The sequence below is a fragment of the Malaclemys terrapin genome, chromosome 22 (assembly GCF_027887155.1).
Source record: "Malaclemys terrapin pileata isolate rMalTer1 chromosome 22, rMalTer1.hap1, whole genome shotgun sequence".
Classification (NCBI taxonomy): Eukaryota; Metazoa; Chordata; order Testudines; family Emydidae; genus Malaclemys; species Malaclemys terrapin.
In genome coordinates, this window is record NC_071526.1 from 5,224,405 (window position 1) to 5,247,108 (window position 22,704).

At 51.5% G+C, this 22,704-nt stretch overlaps 1 protein-coding gene across 1 annotated transcript in view; it reads left to right on the forward strand.

Moving 5' to 3' along the window:
* NKAIN1 (sodium/potassium transporting ATPase interacting 1) overlaps positions 1-22,704 on the forward strand; it is a 205,078-nt gene that overhangs the window by 120,494 nt on the left and 61,880 nt on the right. The window contains exons 2-3 of the mRNA XM_054011940.1: positions 12,796-12,933; positions 18,917-18,997. Coding sequence (XP_053867915.1) covers positions 12,796-12,933; positions 18,917-18,997 — 219 coding nt within the window. The remainder of the gene's footprint in view (positions 1-12,795; positions 12,934-18,916; positions 18,998-22,704) is intronic.

The following is a 22,704-nucleotide window of genomic DNA, read 5'->3' on the forward strand; positions in this document are numbered from 1 at the left end:
TGCACAGAGTCGCCTGGCCACGCCTCTCCCTAGGAGCCGAGGGACATGTCGCCGCTTCCGAGTGCCGCCTGAGGTAAGCGCCACTGGCAGCCTGCACCCCAAAACTCCTCCCGAGCCCCAACCTCCAGCCCTGAGCCACCTCCAGCACACAAACTCCCTCCCAGAGCTTGCACTCCTCCCGCACCCCAACCCCCTGCCCCAGCCCTGAGCCCCCTCCTGCACCCAAACTCCCTCCCAGAGGCCGCACCCCGAAACTCCTCCCAAGCCCTGAGCCCCCTGCCCCAGCCCTGATCCCCCTCCTACACCCAAACTCCCTCCCAGATCCCACACCCCCTCCCGCACCCCAACCCCCTGCCCCAGCTTGGAGCCCCCTCCCGCACTCCAAACCCCACGGCCCCAGCTTGGAGCCCCCTCTGCACCCCAAACCCCTCATCCCTGGCCCCACCCCAGAGCTTACATCCCCAGCCATACCCCTCACCCTCCCACCCCCCACGGCCCATAGGGTTGGAGGTCGCCAGCTCGACATGCCACTGCAGCTGCTGCCCCGCCCCCAATCCCATATCTGATTTTGTTTGGCAGCTGGTTCAGCCAGGCTCCCGGCCCCTCCTGCACCTAATTGCTTCGCTGTCCCTGCGGCAGGTTAAGTTGCCATCTCTGTACTGGCAGGCGAGCAGCGACGTGCTCTAATCTCGCTGCCAGCTCAGGGAAGCGGAGGGCGAAGCCGGGTCCGGACTCTCAGCAAGGTCAGCATCAGTTGGCTTCCCGGGGGCAGGGGATGGAGGGCTGAGCACTGCTGGGGATTGCGAGCTGGGGGGTCTCAGGCAGCAGCTGAGGGGGTCCCTACCAATGCCCGCTCCTGCTAGTGGGGAATGTGCTCGCGTCCCAGCGCAGTGCCAGGTCGGCTGTGCCAGCCCGGAGCAGACTGCTGCTCATGCTCCTACCCCGAGCTGCAGTTACCCAGGGACAGCAGCCCGTGGGTAGAGAGCCCCGTCTCCCCTTCTCCCTCTGCCTGCATGGGACGCCGCAGGGACCAGACCAGTCTCAGATCCCCCCAGGCTGCAGGCATCATTTTTCTGGGCAGCTCCACTCTGCCCAGGTGCAAGAACCCGGCAGGTTCTTTAGGGTTGGGGCTCCCCAGCCAGTAAGCTCCCTGTTCCTATAGCATGGTGGAGCTCAGCTAGGTACAGAACTGCCCTGCCTTTGGTCACTGGGGGCCATCCCTGTCCATTGCTGAGGACTCGGCTTGGCCACTGGGGCCTTGTTTTGTTTCACTTCACTCTGTGCAGGACGCCGTGAGGGGTGATGCACGGGGACAGGGCACTGGACTGCCTCTCCGGAGGCCTCCCTCTATTGTATTCCCAGCCATGCTGCTGACTTGTTTGGTGCCCATGGGCAACTTGCTGTCTGTCTCTATGCCTTAGTTTCCCCATCTGTAAAATGCAGGTAATACTGCACACTCACCTTTGAAAAGTGCTTGGAGGTTTACAGATGAAAAGTGTCATATCGGAGCTGCCTACTCCTTTTATTATGGAGCATATTACAGAGCAAGCCAGTCACACTCGCTAATGAAGACTTTATATTTGTTCTTTCTCGGTCTGTTATTTTCCTTAATCTTCAACAGACTTTAGCCAGGCTGAAAGACTGGTGATTTGCTGTTGGTGTTGTAACTGTGCACTGCACACCACTCAGCATTTACCTGCCAGGCAGATGCACTGGAAAAATTTGTAGATGCAATTAACAGACTTCATCCATCCGCAGGGAGATTGTCTCATTAGCTGCTAATTTTGCCTCTCCCTGTAATGAAGAGGGATTTTTGCTGCGTGTTTCAATTAGATGCTTCCAATCTCCCTAGAAATCTCATTTTGACTCCTTCAAACTGTCCCAGCTTGACAGCCTGGAATTAAGGAGTCCTGCTGAAATGGAGCCTGTACTGCCCGCATGTAAACACGCTCACCTAGTCTAGCTGTTCATAGTGAAATCCCTCGGAAGCCCTTCCTAGCTCCATCCCCAGAGTCGGAGGCTTACGTGATCACCAGAAGCTAGCAGCCTTTTGGTCTAGCTGCTTGTAAGCAGCTCTGTCAGCAGCCCCCAGATCGATGGCTGGCTATAAACCGGCGAGCGCCACGCTCCTTGTATCATTTATTATTTACATTCCTCAATTGAAAAGATTTACAGCCCGGTTGTGTTTCCCACGGCCCTTTCCTGGTCGAGTTTGAACAGGGCCGAAGTGAATTTGGCTACAGCGCAAACAGCCTGTGCAGGCCTGGCTGTGCGTGGCCGTTTGGCATGAGAACGCTGGTTTGTTACGCCGCCTGCAGGGTGGTTCAGCAGCCGTTTTCACTGAAATCTCAGTCGCGCCTGCAAGGCAATGCAGATGCTGTGACGAGTTGGATCACAGAAACCCACTTGGGAGCTGCCACCTGATGTGCCAAGACTACCCCTGCTTCTGTTTTCCCTGCCAGCTCAGGACTCAGCACCCTGTCTTGCTGAGCCAGACACTCCCGTCTGCTCCAACACAGACCCAGGGTCTGAATCACTTGTCCCAGAACTGCAAGTTTACCTGAAAACAGCTCACAGAAGTGTGCTTGTCTTTAGCACTCAGATGCCCAACTCCCAATGGGGTCTAAACCCAGATAAATCCGTTTTACCCTGTATAAAGCTTATGCAGGGCAAACTCATAAATTGTTCGCCCTCTAGAACACTGATAGAGAGATATGCACAGTTGTTTGCTCCCCCAGGTATTAATACACACTCTGAGTCAATTACTAAGTAGAAAGTGATTTTATTAAATACAGACAGTAGGATTTAAGTGGTTCCAAGTAGTGACAGACAGAACAAAGTAAGTCACCAAGCAAAATAAAATAAAATGCGCAAATCTATGTCTAATCAAACTGAATACAGATCACCCTCAGAGATTCTTCAGTAAGCTTTTTCTCAGACTGGCCACCTTCCAGGCCTGGGCACAATTCTTTCCCCTGGTACAGCTCTTGTTCCAGCTTAGGTGGTAGCTAGGGGATTCTTCATGATGGCTCCTCTCTCCCTTTGTTCTCTTCCACCCCTTTATATGTCTTTTGCATAAGGCGGGAACCCTTTGTCCCTCTGGGTTCCCCCCCCCCCCCCCCCCGGAAAAGCACCAGGTTAAAGATGGATTCCAGTTCAGGTGACATGATCACATGTCACTGCAAGACTTCATTGTCCACTTGCCAGCACACACATATACAGGAAGACTCACAGGTAAACACAGCCATCTGCAGACAATGGTCCTGGTTAATGGGAGTCATCAAGATTCCAAACCATCATTAATTACAATAGGCCCTCAGAGTTATATTTCATATTTCTAGTTTCAGCTACAAGAGTGATACATTTCTACAAATAGGATGACCACACTCTGTTCTGTTCCCTTCTCTGCTACTGGCTTGCTCTTTGGCCTCGGAAAAGTCACTTCACTTCCCTGTTCCTCGCTTTTGCCCATCTATAAATGGGAAAAATACAGGCGTGCCGTTCTACTGCACTCTGTCAAGAGCCAGCTGTATGAAAAATGCCAAACAGGACATAGCATGGAGCCAGTGCCTGCCCCGTGGATTGACAGTCGCAGATACAAATGAATTGAGGCATTCATTAAGCCTCAAATAGCAATAGTTAATCTACGTCGCCCCGGTGAGACAGGAGAGAGAGACATTTTATGGCTGGGGAAAGTGAGCCTGGAGAAGCGGATGACCAATGCGAATCAGCAGCAGGACTAGGGAGAGAACTTCGGCGTCCCCACTCCCAGCTTCCTCGTCAAGCCTTAGGAACGTTCCCCGGTTTGTGATGATGGGAACTGGGATGGGTCTGGGACAGGGAGAGCCTGGGTTGTGGCGAGATAGAAATCCAGTGGATTATAACCCCCATTCTTCTCACTGCACCCCGGTACCAAGTTGAGTCCGGCCTGGCCCTGCTTGTGAATAATCCCAGGGAGTTCCAGGACCCAGTGCACTGAGTCATTCCCGGGCAGGAGACTTTGCCGAATTGGGGCCTCAATGACTGGTGCACTTTAACCACAGCCTGGAACAATTGTGAGCAGGCAGCCCAGCACCCGGAGGAGATAGGCCAAGACGCTGAGAACAGCACTCGGCGTTCGAATGCCCAAGGAACATGGCTGATTTGCCAGGCTGGAGGAACCCTTTGTCTCTGCAATAGGTATTTGGTGGGTTTAGTGGGGGCAGGCCTGAGCTGCCGCCCCCTTGGACAGCTGCGTGGCTGTGCACATCTGGCTCTCTGCTTCTCTGGCAGATGTTACCACCCTGCCCCTCCCTGCAGAACACAGAATGGGTGAGTGGCTGTGTTAACCCATCAGCTCAAACAGGGAACCCACCACAAGCAGAGCCAACCTGGGCTTGAGATACCGGGCTCTGAGAGCAGGACAGGCAGTGCCGGTTCATTAAGAGTTGCTTCTCTTACCCTGTGCCCATTCTAAGTGCATATTGGATTCTCCTAAGGAGGGGCATCATGGAGCTGGGGCCTGGACCCCCTTGGGGATCAGCCTCTGGGGAAAGGGAGAGGAGCCACAGAGTGGGCGGGGTGTGTGTGTCTGGAGCCAAAGGACTGAGCCAAGATGAGAATGGCTGAAGGCCGAGGGGGCGCTGGCAGGTTTGCTGACATACTACAGAGACCGGTGCTGCAGCCGAGTGCAGGATCCATCTCAAGGACGTTACAAACAAGGTCAGGGCCATGGCTGGAGACAGGCAGGGAGTCGGGTTTGCGGGAGGGGACAAGCCCTCCCATCTGAGCAAAGCAGCTTAGGCTTATTCTCATTTCTACTCCGTGAGTGCCAGAGGCTCCAAGCGAGATGAGGGCCCCCGCGTGCCAGGCGCTGCCCAGACACATTGCGAGCGACAGACCCTGCCCTGAAGCGTTTGCAAAAGCCCTGATCCCAAGCCAAGTTAAGACAATTGACTGAATCTCTCTGAAGAGTCTTTCCAGGGCCTCTGGATTGGGTCCTGCACAGAACAGACAGAACTATTGTCCCGGTCAAGATTCAGTGACTCGCCCAAGGCCACGCAAAGTCTGTGGCAGAGCCAGCCGTCCCGATTCTGTATCACAGAGGCACTTACAGGCCCCAGCTAGCTCAGGGCCTCCTCACGCTGGGCGCTGCACAGACACACAACGGGAGCCAAGAGGTCCCCGTCCTAAGAGGGAGGACCTCCCCCGTCCTAGGGGGGAGGGATAGCTCAGTGGTTTGAGCATTGGCCTGCTAAACCCAGGGTTGTGAGTTCAATCCTTGAGGCGGCCACTTAAGGATCTGGGGCAAAATCAACACTTGGTCCTGCTAGTGAAGGCAGGGGGCTGTACTTGATGACCTTTCAAGGTCCTTTCAGTTCTAGGAGATGGGATATCTCCATTTAACCAGTCCTGACTTTCTTAAGAGGAGACACAGAGAGGTGAAGTGGTTTGCTCAAGGTCACATAACAGGTCAGCAAAGAGCCAGGAATAGACCCCAGCTGCTCTGAGCCCCCAGGCTCTACCCACTAGACCATGCTCCCTGTCAAGCTGGGCGTCTCTGTTAGAGGGATGTGAGTTCCTGTTCCCCACCTAGGGCTGCCACTCATCCTGTCTGGGGTTTGGCTTGTGTGTCCGGGTGCCATTTGACAAGCCCTGATATCTGGGGGGTTTTAATGGGGGGGGAAGGCGGAGATGGGCCGGGGCCTGAGGGAAGAGTCAGAGAAGGGGGCAAGGCCTCAAGTGAAGAGGCGGAGAAGGGCCTGGGGGAGGAGGCGGCTTAAGGATCCCATTACCAGCCATTAGAAAGCTGGCAAGCCTCCCCCCACCAGCCCAATCGTCCTTCCTCTGCAGGAAGCTGCAAATTAACCCGTTCCAGGGAATGTCCTGTCCCCCCATCATCATGGAACCCCAATAACTGGTTAACATTCCACTCGGGGGTCTGCTCACCAGGCACCACAACCCCCGAGATCAGCTGCTGCTTCATCGCAAGGCTCTTTCTTGAGTCCTCACAGACGGGTTCCTCCAGGCAGGAGACTTTGCGTCACACGCTGGGAGCACCTTGGATTGCTGAGTGGGGGGGAGGGGCAGTAAATCCCAAGAGCCCAGCTGATAAAGGTGCCCCTAACGTGAAGCATAAATAACACTTGTTAGCCGGTGACACACGCATTTCACTCAGCCCATTAAATGCAGCCATCGAAAGCAATAAAGCCTGTGTCCCTCCAACTAATGAAATTGGCCAACGCTCTGTGTCGATTTTTGTCTGAGTCGTTTTGGTTTGCAGTAAATTCTGCTCGGCAGCGCTATCCGTGTGGTCATTCCCATGCTGAACTTCACTTCGCTTGGAGCAATGGCGCTTAAATAAAGATCGCCTGGTAGGGCCATGGAGAAGCAAGAGGGGGTTTGGGGGCTTGTGTCCCACTGGGCTTTTCATGATAAATTCATTGTTTACTGCACAGTTATAACTCCCATCCCATCTCCTAGAACTAGAAGGGACCTTGAAAGGTCATTGAGTCCAGCCCCCTGCCTTCACTAGCAGAACCAAGTACTGATTTTGCCCCAGATCCCCAAGTGGCCCCCTCAAGGATTGAACTCACAACCCTGGGTTTAGCAGGCCAATGTTCAAACCACTGAGCTATCCCTCCCCCCTAATTCATCTCTAGAAAATGCTCATTCCAGCCAAACGAGCTCTGAGAGGTGGGGGGGTTGAAGTGTTGGTTTGAGAAGTTATATGGGGTGCAAAGTCACAAGAACCCCTAGCCTCTATTCAGTGCTATTCCCCAGAAGTGCTGAAAGCAGCTTACAAAGGAGGTAAACCTGATTTTCCTGGGGAAACTGAGTCACAGAGCGAGGAAGTAACTTGCCCAAGGCCATCTAGGGACTAAGGTGGGAATAGATCCCAAGAGTCCTAGTACAGGGTGCTGTCCACTACGCCATACTGTGTCCGTGTATAGCTTGCCAGACAGATATCATATAGCTCCATACAGAAACAGATCAAAGCTTGTGATACTGAGCAGGGTAAAACTGGGGGTGTAGTGAGACCCCCTTGAGAAAGTGAAGCGACAGGACTGGACTGTGATGCATATAAATGTAAAGAGGATTCTTTATTGAGGCTGCTGCACATAGACAGACCCTGTGGTTCTCCCTGGTTCCCAGTCTGTGCTGCCGAATGTCACTGCACAGGGTGTCCCCTACGCCTGGCCTGGCCTGGCCTGGCCAGTTGTTATGAGAACACTCCAGCACATGCGACAGATGGATTGGGTAGGAAGGAAAGTCTTTGAGCAGCATCTAGTGACCCCAGTATACTTCCTCTTTCAAAATGGGCTGCGGAGAAATGCAAAGGGAGATCCTTTGATGTACTGCCCGCTCCGAGCGTTCAGAAATCATAGCTGGCCACAAACAGTCATGAAATTGCCTTAAAAATCATGAGATTAATATGTTTCTGTGTGTGTATATATATATACTTTTAAGTTTCTGAGCCTTTCATGTTCAGATGTGCCAGCTTTTCTCTACAGCCACAGGGGCTAGAAAGCTGGGGCCAGGTCTACAAAGGAATTTAGTAGAGCTAGGCAGAGACTGGAATTGCCGTTTCATGGGAAATTCTGCCGTTTCTAAATTCATTTTCATTTCAGATCAGAACAAAATACAAAGAATTTTGACATGTCCTCTGCAAAGTGAAATGAAAAAAAAAAACAATTTTAGGTCCATCAAAACATTTCGTTCTTACTGTGACATGTTTCAATTTGTAAATGTTTTTATACTAGAAAATAAAATAAAATGTAAAACAAAAAGTCATTTTGAAATGAAAAGTTGAAATGGGCCTTGCCAAAAATGCCCAAACGGAACATCTCAACCGTATGGAAATCCTTTTTTTTTTTTAAAACAAAAATCAAAACAAAATGTCATTGACATTGACACGTTCCTGCTGGTAGTTTCGGTTTCTGTGAAATGGCATTTCCCCTATGGGTGCCTCCTGGGAGTTACAGATGTGTCTGTAGGAGTTATGTACCTACCTCCAATCGACTTTCAATGCGAAGCAAGCCCCCCCTGCTTAGATGTTTGTAAATCTCACTAGGTGCCTGTCTGCATCTTTAAGTGCTTAAATACCTTTGCAAAGGTGGCCCTTACTCCTCTTAAATGAAATGGAGAATCTCTCACCTCCAAACCTGGGACTTTAAGAACAACGCCAAATTCAAGACTTTTGGTAACAATGTGTGCAATAAAGAGGTTGGGCTAGAACTGGGGCGGGGGGGTCCTCTGGCAAGCAGTAAAGGGGTGAGAGAGAGTCTGGTAGTTAATTTAATCCATCTAGTTGATCGTAAATGTTGAGCTGTAATTCATTCCTGGACACGGCAGCAAAACCCATCTGAACAGATCCCCTGGGCAGAACTGCCTTCATGCTTCCGTTTGCTGAGCGGACACAACAAATGCATCACATGATCTGCATGCAGCATGTTCACTGGGACCGGTTTTTGCAGTGGAAACCTCTTTGCACCCTATTACTCCATCACCAAGAAAAGCTCTTTGGTTTCATTTTGAAGGGTATTATTATTTATTATTTGTATTGCAAGAGCACCTAAGGGCCGTGGACCGGGGCCTGGCTGTGCTAAGATCTGTACAGAACCAGAAGAATTGTGTTTTAAGAGTCTGCTCTGCTACATGATGTTGTATGTCATTTATGAAGCAATGCAGGAGATATGCAATAAATTCAATGCAGCTCTGATAGACTCAGGGTGTGGGCGCGTGTGTGCGTATTATATGTATTCTATACCGTTAGTTCTCCATTAGATCCAAAATTGTAAAGTCTAAGTGTATTTTCTAGAGCTGACCAGAAAATGAACATCCCCCCAAATGTAGGTTTTTGGTTTTTCAATGAAAATCCAAATAATTTTTTCAAAAACATGGGGTGGAGGAGGGGGGTTGTGAAAATGTTCACTTTTGACAACACCACTTTTTTGAATAAGAAACATTTTTGTCCATACATGTCGACCGGCTCTAAGATTTCCTCATGTTACGAAGCATAGGCAATCCAGGGAAGGGGGAGAGTTATTCGCAACTGGCTGGAGTAGACTATGCAGCACCGGAGGTCCCTTACACAGAGCTAGCTGCTCCTGGGGCAGTTGCAGAATAATAATAATAATCCCTAGCTCCTATATAGCACGTGGCATCAGTAGATCTCAAGGGGCTTCACAAAAGAGGTGGTATCATTGTCCCCATTTTACAGAGGGGGAAACTGAGGCCCAGAGAAGGGACGTGACTTGCCCGCAACTGCATCCCCCTAGTGATGGGGTTGATCCAGATACTTGCATTTAAAAATCTCAGACTGCAGCTCAGGGAAACACATTTTCAAATGCCCCTTTTTGCCTTAGCGCAGTCACGGTCGAGAGCATTGGCGCTCAGATGCTCCTGCCCCACAGAATTGAAGGCTAAGGCCCGACTCCTGCCGCTTTTTGCATGCAGGCCCAGCACTCCTCCGGGATGCAAAAAATTGCAGGATCAGGGTTTAAAGCTTTTCAGCCAACAAATATAAGCTTCAGTGGGGACACTTGGGGAGAGAGACAGAGACACAGACCCAACACCAAGTGCCAGGAATCATGGCCGAAAAACATGAGACTGGCTTAAAATTAGTAAAGAGTTTATTTTCCTTGCCCACTGGTATTTAGGAGTCATGTTTTCAAGATTTTCTCTACAGCCACTATATGCATCCGAAGAAGTGGGCTGTAGTCCACGAAAGCTTATGCTCTAATAAATTTGTTAGTCTCTAAGGTGCCACAAGTACTCCTGTTCTTCTTTTTGCGGATACAGACTAACACGGCTGTTACTCTGAAACTTTTATATATATATATATATATGTGTGTGAAAGATGTGATTCCCATCTAATCCCGTGACTCCAGGTGCTGGGGTTTTAAGAAAAACACTAAGTATCTGACAATGAAACCTGGGAGTTGGCAAAGCTTTCCCCCTCTTTTAAACCTTTTCTAAAACGAATTCTGTAATTAAGGATAATAGGCCTGAAGCCAATAACAAATACAAAGCTAAATAAAGAATGGAATAGTAGGCAGAGAAACAAATACCGAGACGGTCTTTAATTTTACATGCATGTAGAAATCTCTATGCAATATTTAAAACCGCATCAAAGCCTTATTTATAGATTATGAAAGACAAGTGCCATTAAAAAATCATGGCGGTAAACAAAGCGAATTCTGTACATAAAGAGCAATGAATTGTGAAGTAACAGACTGATTTGGAAGTAAAGGTGGCACAGTTCAAATTTTCTACTGTCCTGTAAAGGACCCTCGGAAAGCCACTTGAAAATATCAGCGGTTCTGCTGTATTGATTTCACAGAGTTTCCCTCAGTCTGGGCTAGGAAATTTTCCCTGAAGCAAATGAAACTCAGGGATGAATCTGGCCCTGGCAGTTCATTCCAGGTTTTCCCATTCGTCTGTGCCAAAGAGGCGAGTTCAGCGAGCGACCCTAATGCCAGTGCGCTGGGTGAAGCTGGGGAGAGCAACTCCTCCTCCAGTGCTGCAGAGCGGCAGGTAATTGAAGGACATTTAAATAGAAGAGTTAACTGAGCTAAACATGACAAGTCTCACTAACATTATTATCCCCTTGCTTGAGTCTCCAAGGCCCAGCCCTACTCTTAACCTGTAAGCTAAATCACAGGCTAATGCCCAAACCACTGTCCTCTCTGTCCACGGCTCTTTGCTGCCTGCGCCCAGCTTTGCCATTGTCTTCACTAATACCAGGGCTGTGGTGGTTCTGAGATGGAACGCAGCTTCCAGACCTCCTTACACACCTCCTGTCCTGCTGGGAGGGAGAGTCTTTCTTTACAGGGACCCATTGCTATTCAATGCAATTCACTGCAGGACAAACCCCATCAGACGGCTGAGAATCAGAAAAATGGATCCGCGCCCCTTCCATCGTTGGGGAAGTTTGGACCGTGACAGGGCCGCCCAGAGGGTTCAGGGGGTCTGGGGCAAAGCAATTTCGGGGGCCCCTTCCATAAAAAAAAGTTGCAATACTCTGGTAACGTGTATTTGGAAATGTAAAAAATAACCAGTGAAATACATTCAAAAATTAATTTTTAATAATTTGAAAATACACAAAATACATTATTTAAAAACATTAAATGCTTTAGTACATTTGCAATTACATAATGGGCTGTAGCTGGGTGATGGTGATGGTTGGTGCCAATGGGCTGTCGCTGACTGGGGGTGGTGCTGCTGTTGCCCAGGGCTGGGTGGGGAGCTGGGCTCTGGGTCGGGGGGTGTCCGGCTCAGAGGGGCTGGGCTCAGAGCTGGGGGTCAGGGCTGTGGTGGGATGGGGTTGGGGGGTGTCCGGCTCAGAGGGGCTGCCTCAGAGCTGGGAGTCAGGGCTGTGGGGGGATGGGGTTGGGGGGGTGTCCGGCTCAGAGGAGCTGGGCTCAGAGCTGGGGGTCAGGGCTGTGCGGGGATGGGGTCAGGGGGTGCCTGGCTCAGAGGGGCTGGGCTCGGAGCTAGGGGTCAGGGCTGTGTGGGGATGGGGTTGGGGGGTGCCTGGCTCAGAGGGGCTGGACTCGAAGCTGGGGGTCAGGGCTGTGGGGGGATGGGGTTGGGGGGTGCCTGGCTCAGAGGGGCTGGACTCGGAGCTGGGGGTCATGGCTGTGGGGGGATGGGGTCGGGGAGTGTCCGGCTCAAAGGGACTTACCATGCTGCTTACTCCCGCCTCCCCTGGAGCCTCAGCGTGCTGCGTCCAGGAGCGGCCCTGGACAGCGCTGCAGCGGCGGGACCTGAGCTCCTCCCGCTCAGAGACGCGTGGTAAAGGGGTGGGGCTCCAGTGGGACCTGAGCTCGCAGCCCCGCCCCCTTACCACACGGCTCTGAGCGGGAGGAGCTCAGGTCCCGCCGCTGCAGCGCTGTCCAGGGCCGCTCCTGGATGCGGTGCGCCGAGGAGCCGGGGGATGGGGGAAGGCAGAGGCGGGGGGAGCCTCTGACATTCTCGTGGAGGCCCCTGCGGGGCCCGGGGTAAATTGCCCCATTTCCCTCCCCCCCCCGGCGGCCCTGGACCCTGATCTGAACTTTGCAGCTCTGGCCCATCCCTCTGTCTCTCACTGCACAGGGACGAGCTCCAGCTCCTATTCCTGCAGCCAAGAAGGGCATTCGGGAACATCCGTCTTTACCATCAGCTCAGTGCGTCCGTGCACCTGGCTTGCTGCTGGAGAACTGCGTGCGAATTGTGCCCGGAAAGTTTCACAGACTCTCTGCACTTCATTTTTATAGATTCATAGATTCCAGTCCCAGAAGGGACCATCACACTTATCTAGTCTGACCTGTATAACTGTATAATCTGTATGACACGGGCCAGAGAACTTCCCCCAAATCATTCCTAGAGCCGAGCTTTGAGAAAAAACACCCCGTCTTGATTTGAAAATTGCCAGTGATGGAGAATCCACCATGACCCTTGGTAAATTAGTCCATTGGTTTTGCTAGGGAGGCACTTGCTCCCGGTCTCTTAACAAATCAGGAGCCTGTGGCCTGCAGTGGGGAGAGGTTCCTACCTGGTGACCCCATGAGCTCTTGGCTGCCCATTCCCCTGGCTCAAGTCTCCCCAGTCCCTCCTTCTCCACCTCCAGCTGGGGATCATTCCTAATAAATCCTCCCTGCTGCGATGTATTTGCCGGACGCTGGACGATGAATCATGCAGACATTTCAGTCTATTGTAACTAATTGTCCATGGGATTTCCCATTAATTACATGATACACTTTGCCTTTAATGTCCTGCGAGCTGCCGTGCAATGAGTAATTCTCTGCTCCGTCCCCCTTTGTTCTTTTCCAGATAGCAGCGCTGGAGAGACAGATCTTCGACTTCCTGGGCTATCAGTGGGTGCCCATCCTGGCTAATTTTTTACACATTATGGCTGTCATCCTGGGCATCTTTGGGACCATCCAGTACAGATCCAAATACCTCATAATGGTAGGTTCAAGTGGCCGGCCGGTGCACCCTGCCTGCCAGCGCATTTCTTTCGCTTCCAGCACTTTGGACAGCACTCCGCAGGTCTCACTGCGAACAGTTTTACTGCTCGGGGGCTATCGGCTGGCACCAGCCGGCACTCAGCAGTAATGATGATAATTTCATCGAATCATAGAATCTCAGGGTTGGAAGGGACCTCAGGACATCATCTAGTCCAACCCCCTGCCCAACGCAGGACCCATACCCAGCTAAATCAAATTTGTAGTGGCCCAGATTGTGCCAAGGAGATCCATGCCTGGAGAGGCCCTGCATGCCCCACGAGAAACGGGGAAGTCAATCACCTCTGCATCACCATCCCCCTCTGCTCAGCACCCTGCCGAAGGCTCTTCACGATCCTCATGGAGGAGAGGGCGGGACAGGGCTGCAGGCCAGGGAGCCTGTGTGCTCTTGGAGAGACTGCTCAGAAGCAACAGAAAGATCCCTCCCATTGGGTCACAGAAGCAGCTTGTCGCCAACTTCATTAGTACTAAGGGTCCCTGTGTATGTGTAAGGGTTACACCAGGCCCGCCCCCGTCTGTTGTTATGAAGTGCTGTGCAACCTCTCCTGGGTCTGTGAGCTGCTCCAGCAGAGAGCCGTGTAGCAACGCTGGAGAGAGACCAGGGGGCAGTGGAGATGGGCAGCCTGGCTGGAGTTTCATGGCACACTCAGGACTCAGCCCAGTTCATTAACAGGTTCATTGAGGCTTTTCAGTCCTTACAGTCACAGGCGCCACCGGCCCTGCCCTCATCCTGACCCCGCCCTCTCCCTGCCCCTATTGGATCCCTTGCCAAAACCCTGCCCTGGCCCCGCCTCTTTCCCAAGCGCGCTGCGTTCCTCCTTCTCCCCTCTCCCTCCCGGGCTTGCCATGGGAAACAGCTGTTTTGTGGCGCAAGCGCTGGGGGGAGGGGGGAGAAGCAGAGGCAGAGGTGAGTGGGGCAGGGGGGCGGGGCGGGGAGCTGCCAGTGGGTGCTCTGCACCCACCAATTTTTCCCCGTGGGTGCTCCAGCCCCGGAGCATCCACGGAGTCGGCGCCTATACTTACAGTGGCCATAGGTGCAGTTTTGAGGGTCCCCAATCTGAGTTAAAGTGAAGTTCTGAGTGACTGTAGATCAAGGTATGATTCAATTTCCAGTAACCGCAGGCCACGTTATGGTGCAGTTTCAGGTAACCCCAGGCTGAGTTAAGGGCAGTTTCAAGTGACCCCAGGCCAAGTTAGGGTGTGGTTTCAAGTGACCCTGAGCTGAGTCATAGTGATGTTTCAAGTGACCCCCAGGCCAGGGTATGGCTCCATGTGGGATCTGCTGTTTCATTTGGTTTAGACAGAAAACTGGGTGAAACTGGCTGTTTGAGCAGAGTCTTATTCTGAGATTTGAGGTTCACTTGAAGCTCAGGGAGAGTGACCCCCTTGTGAATGGCCACAAAGAAAATGAGAAAAGACAGAGGAGGGGGGAGGGAGAGGTTTGGGGAAGGAGGTGACAGGAGGGGGAAGCTGATTGAATGTGGAGCAGGGTGGGAATGAAATGGGGGTGAGGTTTTTCTTCCAGAATCCCTCCCCATGTCTGCTCCTGGGAGTGGGCGGCAGGAGCAGAGGGAGCTGAGGAAGCCAGCCACTCAGCGGCACAGATGGTTGAGAAGCTGCTGATGGAACGTCTGATGCAACAAAATCAAACCGTTTCATGGGCACAGACTGATTTTGCTGAAATGTTTGACAAAAAACCCCACTACCTTTTGTTTCGATAAAGTCAAAGGGCTCAGATTCCACCTGATTGTTTGGACTCTCATGTTATATGATATTAAACCAAGCTAGACGGTCAAAGTGAAGCGTTTGGACTGCAAAACAAGGAGTAATGGTCTCAAGTTGCAGTGGGGGAGGTCTAGGTTGGATATTAGGAAACACTATTTCCCTAGGAGGGTGGTGAAGCACTGGAATGGGTTCACTAGGGAGGTGGTGGAATCTCCATCCTTAGAGGTTTTTAAGGTCAGGCTTGACAAAGCCCTGGCTGGGATGATTTAGTTGGGGATTGGTCCTGCTTTGAGCAGGGGGTTGGGCTAGATGACCTCCTGAGGTCTCTTCCAACCCTGATATTCTATGATTCTATGATTCTATGCTGCGCTTTGATAAGCTCGTTTCGATGTTTCGTGGGAAATTTCAATATGCCGACGTTCTGTACCAGTCTGGGCGGAGCAGCCAGCCCATGCTTCGACGGGCTCTGCATGGCAGGGCTTTGGCCTTTCCCCCAGTGCTCTCGGTTCCTGGTGCTGGGCGATCAATAGATTCAGGGACCTTAAATGTTACTGCCCCCCCCTTGGTTCTGTGCCCAGGCACATCCCCACCCCCAGCTGCTAACCCTCCAAGGGGTCCACGCAGGCAGGGGTCTGGCCCGTGCTCACGAACGATTCCACTTCCTCCATGCCCGGCAACCTCGCCACGCCCCTACCCCCCCGAGGTCTGTGGATTTTGCTGGACAGTCTCTCCACCTCCCCTGGGCCAGAAACTGAGGGCAGAAGTTCGGGGCTGCAGGAGGAGGTACAGGGAGGAGCTCCGGAAAGGAGGCATGAGAAAAAGGAGATGTGGAAAGAAGGATGAGATCGGAGGCTTGTTACTTCCTGAGCACCATTGCTGGGCTGGTTGCTCTCCGCGGAGAAGCAGAAGTGCATCGTAATCCCAGGCTGACCCAGATAATGCAGCACAGGCCCCAGGCCTGCACTGTGCACACTCCTTTTCCATCTCCCCGGAGGCCTGGTCTGCACTGGCGGGTTTTCACACTGAGGTAGCTGCAGCCAGGGCTAACCCCTAGTGTAGACATGCTGGAACCAGGGCCACCAAGAGCGGGTTCGGGCCCCGGTGAAAAACATTTTTCGGGCCCCCTTCTGGACCGCCGGGCCCCGGTAATTTGTACCGGCTTCCCCCCCCTCGTCAGCCCTGGCTGTAACCATGTAAACAGCGACCCTCTTGCACTACAGTGTTTTACACTGGTTTCCACCCAGCCCCTCCAGTGCAAGGCACTTTTTACACTGGTGCAACACATCTATCCAAGGGATTTGCACCAGTGCCGCTGTACTGGCAGAGTTACCTCAGGCCCGGTCTACACCTAAAAACTATGCTGGTGTCGGCAGGTTGCTCGGGGGTATGATTTTCCCCCCCCGCCCCTGACTGATATTGCTGGGCCGGCAAAAACTGTAGTGTAGACACAATTATACCTGAAAACATGTCCTTTTCCCGGAATAGCTTGAACCAGTTCCCCAGTTCAGGGACCTGATTTAAGCTAAGCCAGCACAACAGTTCTTTTGCCGGTATAAATTGCATCTCCCCTAAGAGGGGTCACTGGTACAGCTAGATCAGCAAACCCTCTCTCCTGTAGGCAAGGCCCCGGATAAATAATCCCAGTGCTGACAAGCCCCGAAGCTTTCTCAATGATGCTGTAATTCCCAGCCAATTATCTGGGAAATGTGGTCAAATGACTGTAGCGGGGGCCAAACATCAGCTAATTCATCCTATCTAACTCTCCCAGGGGACAGTTCAGTTACCATTATTATCCTTGTTCTACCTTGTGTGAATGACTGCGCAGAGTGCAAGGCACAGGGAGTCAGGAGCGCTGCCCCTGATTTGATGCATGATCTTGGACAACTCATGCCTCAGTTTCCCCACCTGTGAGACAAGGAAAACAGTCCTGATCTAATGTGCAAGAGGAAATGGGAGGATCTTCCCAATGTTTGTGAAGCACGCCAACATCCTTAGATGTCAGGTGCTATAGACTTGCATGGTATTTTTTGTAGAACAAATTCTGTTCTCAGCTGCACAGATGCAATTGCTGCAAGATGATTTCCTCTGGGAAAGCATTGAAACCACCCCTGGTAATAATATCACACTTAGCTCTCAGAAGCTGTAGATCTCAAAGCACTTTACAAAGGAGGGTAGGATTTGTTATAGATGGGGAAACTGAGGTACGAGCATATCGACAACTCGCCCAAGGTCACAAAGGAGGTCCAGGACTAAGGACTGAGGGCTCTTGTTGCAGCCCATGGGTCGCAATGCCCTCCTCTGCTGGCGCTCCGAATGACAGCACCATAAATGTGGTCATGTGACATCGTGACTTGTACGGTAGAATTCACAGTGTCTCGTTCTGTGCCGAAGAGCTCTGGAGAAGCCTTGAGCATTTCCTCTCCCATCTTGTTCTGTACTGGGCCCTGGTGAGAAGTGGAAATGCCTCTACAAGGGCAAGGTTGGTAAAGCTGGGCTTCAGCATTGATTTTAACTACTGGAACCACTTCTTTACCATAGGGGTTTTCTGCTTTAACCCCTCTTGTCCCCTGCCTGTGATCCCCCCGCGCCTGGTTAGGGAGGAGAGGATGAGTGTGTTTGGTTGACATTGTCTGGTCTCTGTACTCTTAGAGATGGGCCTGATGTTCAGATCTCGCTCAGGCTTTCCCTGAAGTCTGGGAGCATTTAGATGAGAGAGGGGTCGATGCTGGGGGAGAAGGTTGGTCTAGAACCCTTCTCTGGTTGATTCAATTGAGGTTTATTAGCATTAAGTGGGTAGCTTAAGCTAGTGGCCTGAGTCCTGACCACAGGTCTAGGAGCCAGGAAATTTCATGTCTGATACTGACACATTGCATGACCTTGGGCAAGTCACTTTGCTTTGTGTGCCTCTGTTTCTCCATCTGTAACAGGGGGATAATAATACCTATGCACCCATCTCATAGAATCATAGAATCATAGAATCTCAGGGTTGGAAGGGACCTCAGGAGGTCATCTAGCCCAACCCCCTGCTCAAAGCAGGACCAATTCCCAACTAAATCATCCCAGCCAGGGCTTTGTCAAGCCAGGCCTTAAAAACCTCTAAGGAAGGAGATTCCACCACCTCCCTAGGAAACCCATTCCAGTGCTTCACCACCCTCCTAGTGTAAAAGTTTTTCCTAATATCCAACCTAAACCTCCCCCACTGCAACTTGAGACCATTGCTCCTTGTTCTGTCATCAGGTATCACAGAGAACAGTCTAGATCCATCCTCTTTGGAACCCCCTTTCAGGTAGTTGAAAGCAGCTATCAAATCCCCCCTCATTCTTCTCTTCTGCAGACTAAACAATCCCAGTTCCCTCAGCCTCTCCTCATAAGTCATGTGCTCCAGTCCCCTAATCATTTTTGTTGCCCTCCGCTGGACTCTTCCCAATTTTTCCACATCCTTCTTGTAGTGTGGGGCCCAAAACTGGACACAGTACTCCAGATGAGGCCTCACCAATGTCGAATAAAGGGGAACGATCATGTCCCTCGATTTGCTGGCAATGCCCCTACTTATACAGTCCCAAATGCCGTTAGCCTTCTTGGCAACAAGCGCACACCGTTGAGTGTGTGTGGCATTATAGGGTTAATTAGCTGATATTTGTAAGGTGCTACAGGTATGTGATAAATTATAACAGATTTTCATTTCCAGAGCCCCGTATGCTTTTGGGGCCAACAGATTACAAACACTGGGCCTGATCACCTTGTCCCTGCTTCTGGTTTAAACCAGGGGTGCCCCACTGAAGTTTGGTGTAAATCTGGGGTCTGTGAAAGCAGAGCTGGGTCTATTACTCATTAAACAATGTGTTTGCTTGCGCATGCTGGGTAGCTGCAGGCAGCGATGGGAGCTCATGCACCAGCCCGGGTTCTGCAAGCCCAAACGCGTGGGGCATGGGGCTGTCTCTTTCTGCAAGGCCCATGTGCGTAAGGCCTGATCCAAAGCCCCTTGAAGTCAGCAGAAAGACTCCCCTTGACCTCAGTGGGATTTGGCTCAGGGCAGAAAGCGGGTGCAGAAGAAATCTGAATGCTGTTGGTCTCTTTCGAATGCCCGAGGGCAGAGCCCCCTGGAAAAGCCCCACGCCACCGCCCGGCTGCTTCTCTCTCCTGCTGCTAAGGGCTGTTTTGCCCTTCTGCATTTCTGAGCCTCTGTTTCTTTCTCTCCCCAGTATGCAGCGTGGCTGGTGCTGTGGGTTGGATGGAACGCATTCATCATCTGCTTTTACCTGGAAGTTGGACACCTGTCACAGGTAATTACCTCTCTAATGGCACTGAGCGCCGGCTCCTCGGAGCCATTGATCAGCCTGGCATCCCTGCCTCTTGGGTTTCACATCCTTCCCGTTACTGCTGTTATTCCTCATGCACACAGAGGTCACGGTGCCGGGGAAGAGCAGCGCTGGGGCGGGAGGTCGCAGTGCATCTCCACTCCTGCCGCTGCCACTGCTTACTGGTTTGCATCTTTCTTTCTTTCTTTCTTTCTTTCTTTCTTTCTTTCTTTCTTTCTTTCTTTCTTTCTTTCTTTCTTTCTTTCTTTCTTTCTCCACACCGTAGCACTGCAGAGACTGATGAGCCGATAGCGCTGGCTTGCGGGAGGCGGTGGGGCTAAGTGACCTGCATGTTTCCCCCAAATGCAGCTCAACTGCTGTTCGAAGGATGGTGCAGTGAATTGGGCGCTGGACTGAGGCTCTGGAAACCAGGTGTCCTGCCTAAGCCACATACTCCTTGTGCGACCTTGGGGAAGTCACTTAATCTGCCCTGTGCCTTGGTTCCCTATCTGTAAAGTGGGATGATACTTCCCTACCACACAGCGGTGTTGGAAGGATAAAGTGGTGACGTGCTCAGACTCCGTGGGGATAAGGATTTAGCTGCACCTCAGTTGTCACCTGCAACATCACCTGGCCTCCTCACACACAGCTCTGTTGGTGTCCCTCAGCCCTGACTTGCAGCACCGCCAGCTATCCCAGTCCTGAGCTGCAGCTGGTCAAAACATTTCCAGCGGAACAGCTTTCAGTTGGAACATGAAAGAGACAAGATGGGTGAGGAAATAGCTTTTATTGGACCAACCTCGGTTGGTGAGAGAGACAAGCGTTCAAACTACACAGAGCTCTTGGTGCCCAAAAGTGTGTCTCTTTCACCAAATGAAGTGGGTCCAATAAAGGATGTTTCCTCATCCACCTTGCCTCTCCCATATCCTGGGACCAACACGGCTACAACAACACTGCAAACTACAGTTGGAAAATGGGGATTCAATGAATTTGGAACGTTTTGCAGGAAGGTAGCCATTTTGTCAAAATGTTTGTGAGAAATTAACTAAATGTTTCATTTCAATAAGGTCAAAATGTTTTGTTTGGACGTAATCATTTTGACTTGTATAGTGTATTGTATTAGGTAAAACAATAAAGTCGAAACCTTTTAGATTTTGAGACGGTCGGAAGAAAATAGTTCCAGAATATTTCTTTTCGTAAAAAATTCTGAGATTTCAGCTTTTCAGCTGCATTTAGGGTGACGCCAGATTTCAAAATCTTGGAATTTTCTGCGGGATGGAAATTCTGAGTTTTGGCCAACTCTGTTCTGAGTCTCTCTTAGTGGAGCTTTGGGGCTGTGTGGGGAGGGGGACAAGTGTTGTCTGGATGAATGTGCCAAGGCTCCAAACTTGGTTTCTACTTTTAACCTCACCCAGATTTGCTGAGGCCGGGGTGAAATCCGGGCTCCGCTGAAGTCAATAGGAATTTTGCCACTCACTTCAAAGGAGTCTGGATTTCACTCCCTGTCTCCAGAAGTGAAGAGCTGGTGTGTTTCTCCTCCTCCATCTCTCCCTTCTACGTCCTTTCATCTTCAGTGCTCCACTCGCTTCATAGTACAACCCATGAAAACTGCAGACTTCTTCGCTGTGTGCCCAATGGCACCAGTTCCAGGCATTAGAAACACAGTGCAGACTTCAGAGCAAGGGACGGGTCGTGGCCAAATGAGCTAGAGTCCAACGTCACAGTGCTGGAAGGTCTCTGCCACTCGAAGACTCAGACTCTGTGTACTAAGCCCTTGGCGGGCGGGCGGGCGGGTGAGCGGGTGAGCACGCTGAGCAGCAGAGGAGACCGGGAGCACTGGACTGCGCATAGTGGCTTGTTATTGTAGGGTTTCTCCTGAGCACAGAGCTGCACACACTGGCTTTTGGGGTAACTCCTATAGACTGGGCAGCACACGCTGGTTTGCTTTTGTCAAGCTGTCTGTAGGGGCTGGGCAGTGCCCACTGATTTTATTATTAATTATTATGATTATTACCGTAGAGGCTGGGTACCTTAGTTATGGACCAGAACCCCATGGTGCTAGGTGCTCTACAGACATAGGACAAAAAGATGGTCCCTGCCCCGAAGAGTTTCCAGACTAAGTATAAGACAAGAGACAACAGATGGAGACAGACAGAGAGTACATGGAAACAATGAGACGATAATGGTCAGTATGACAGGCAGTGGTCTCGGTCCAAGGGTTGCTTATGAGTCTTGTTCTGGTCACCATTTTTCTCCTCAGAGGTTTGGGGGTGATGGTCTCTCCTCACAGGTACTGGGTATGGCGGTCTCTCGTCACAGGTTCTGGGTGTGATGGGTCTCTCTTCACAGGTTCTGGGTGTGATGGTCTCTCCTCACAGGTTCTGGGTGTGATGGGTCTCTCTTCACAGGTTCTGGGTGTGACGGTCTCTCCTCACAGGTACTGGGTGTGATGGTCTCTCGTCACAGGTTTTGGGTGTGATGGTCTCTCCTCACAAGTTTTGGGTGTGACAATCTCTCCTCACTGGTTCTGGGTGTGACGGTCTGTCCTCACAGGTTTTGGGTGTGATGGTCTCTCCTCACGGGTTCTGGGTGTGATGGTCTCTCCTCACAGGATCTGGGTGTGACAGTCTCTCCTCACAGGTTCTGGGTGTGATGGTCTCTCCTCACAGGTTTTGGGTGTGACGGTCTCTCCTCACAGGTTCTGGGTGTGATGGTCTCTCCTCACAGGTTTTGGGTGTGATGGTCTCTCCTCACAGGTTCTGGGTGTGACGGTCTCTCCTCATGGTATTTTAATCTCCTCATGGCATGCAGAGAGCAATGATTTCTCCTCCCAGTGATTTGTATGCAGTGTTTTTTTCTCTTGATGGCTGCTCCTTGCAACTCTTTCTTTCTGTGGCGTTCTGGTTGCTGTACTTTTGTCCTGCAATAGTTTCTCCTCGCACCACCCATACTGTGATTCTTTCAGGCCAGAGATGGTTTCTGCTCATCAGAATTCAACCTACATGATTTCACCCCACGCTGGTTGTTTCCACTCCACATTGACATGACAGAAAGAGCGATTGGGACATGCTGTTCTTTGGTGCCTCTTCTAACAGCATCTGGAGAGCCACCAAACGGGGTGACTCCCATGGTGTTCTACGTGGACTCATTTCTAGGTTGCAGGGAAGGATGGAGGAATCTCAATGGATATAGAAGAGCCCCCAAGACAACCTGCTCACCATCAATTGGGCAGAGCTGTGCACTCCTTCCCTGTGACAGCACAGCACCTGCACATCTGGCTGGCAGCATGCATGGAGGGAGGCATACAGAGTAATCTCCCATGTACACCATGCAGGCGACTGTTGCTTCTTTATCTCTTCAAACCAACCACGGGGCCCCCTCCCCAGCCTGCCCGGAAAGGCAGCGAGTGACACTTTCACTAAATCTAAAGGGATGTGTGCATTTAGTGGCGATGGCGAAATCACTCTCTGAAACACCAGCTCCATTTACCCACCCGACAGAGATGGATAGCACTGCTGGCTTTCCATTCTGTTACTTAGATCCATCAGCATCCCGGGAAGGGCAGGGTGCCGAGGGCGATGGGGTGGGCGGCTTTGGAAGGGAACGAGGCTGCGGATTCGAACGTGGAGCGCAGAGGAGCAAAATGAATGAGACTGATTAATAGGGAATTTCAGGGGGCTCGTTAATCACGC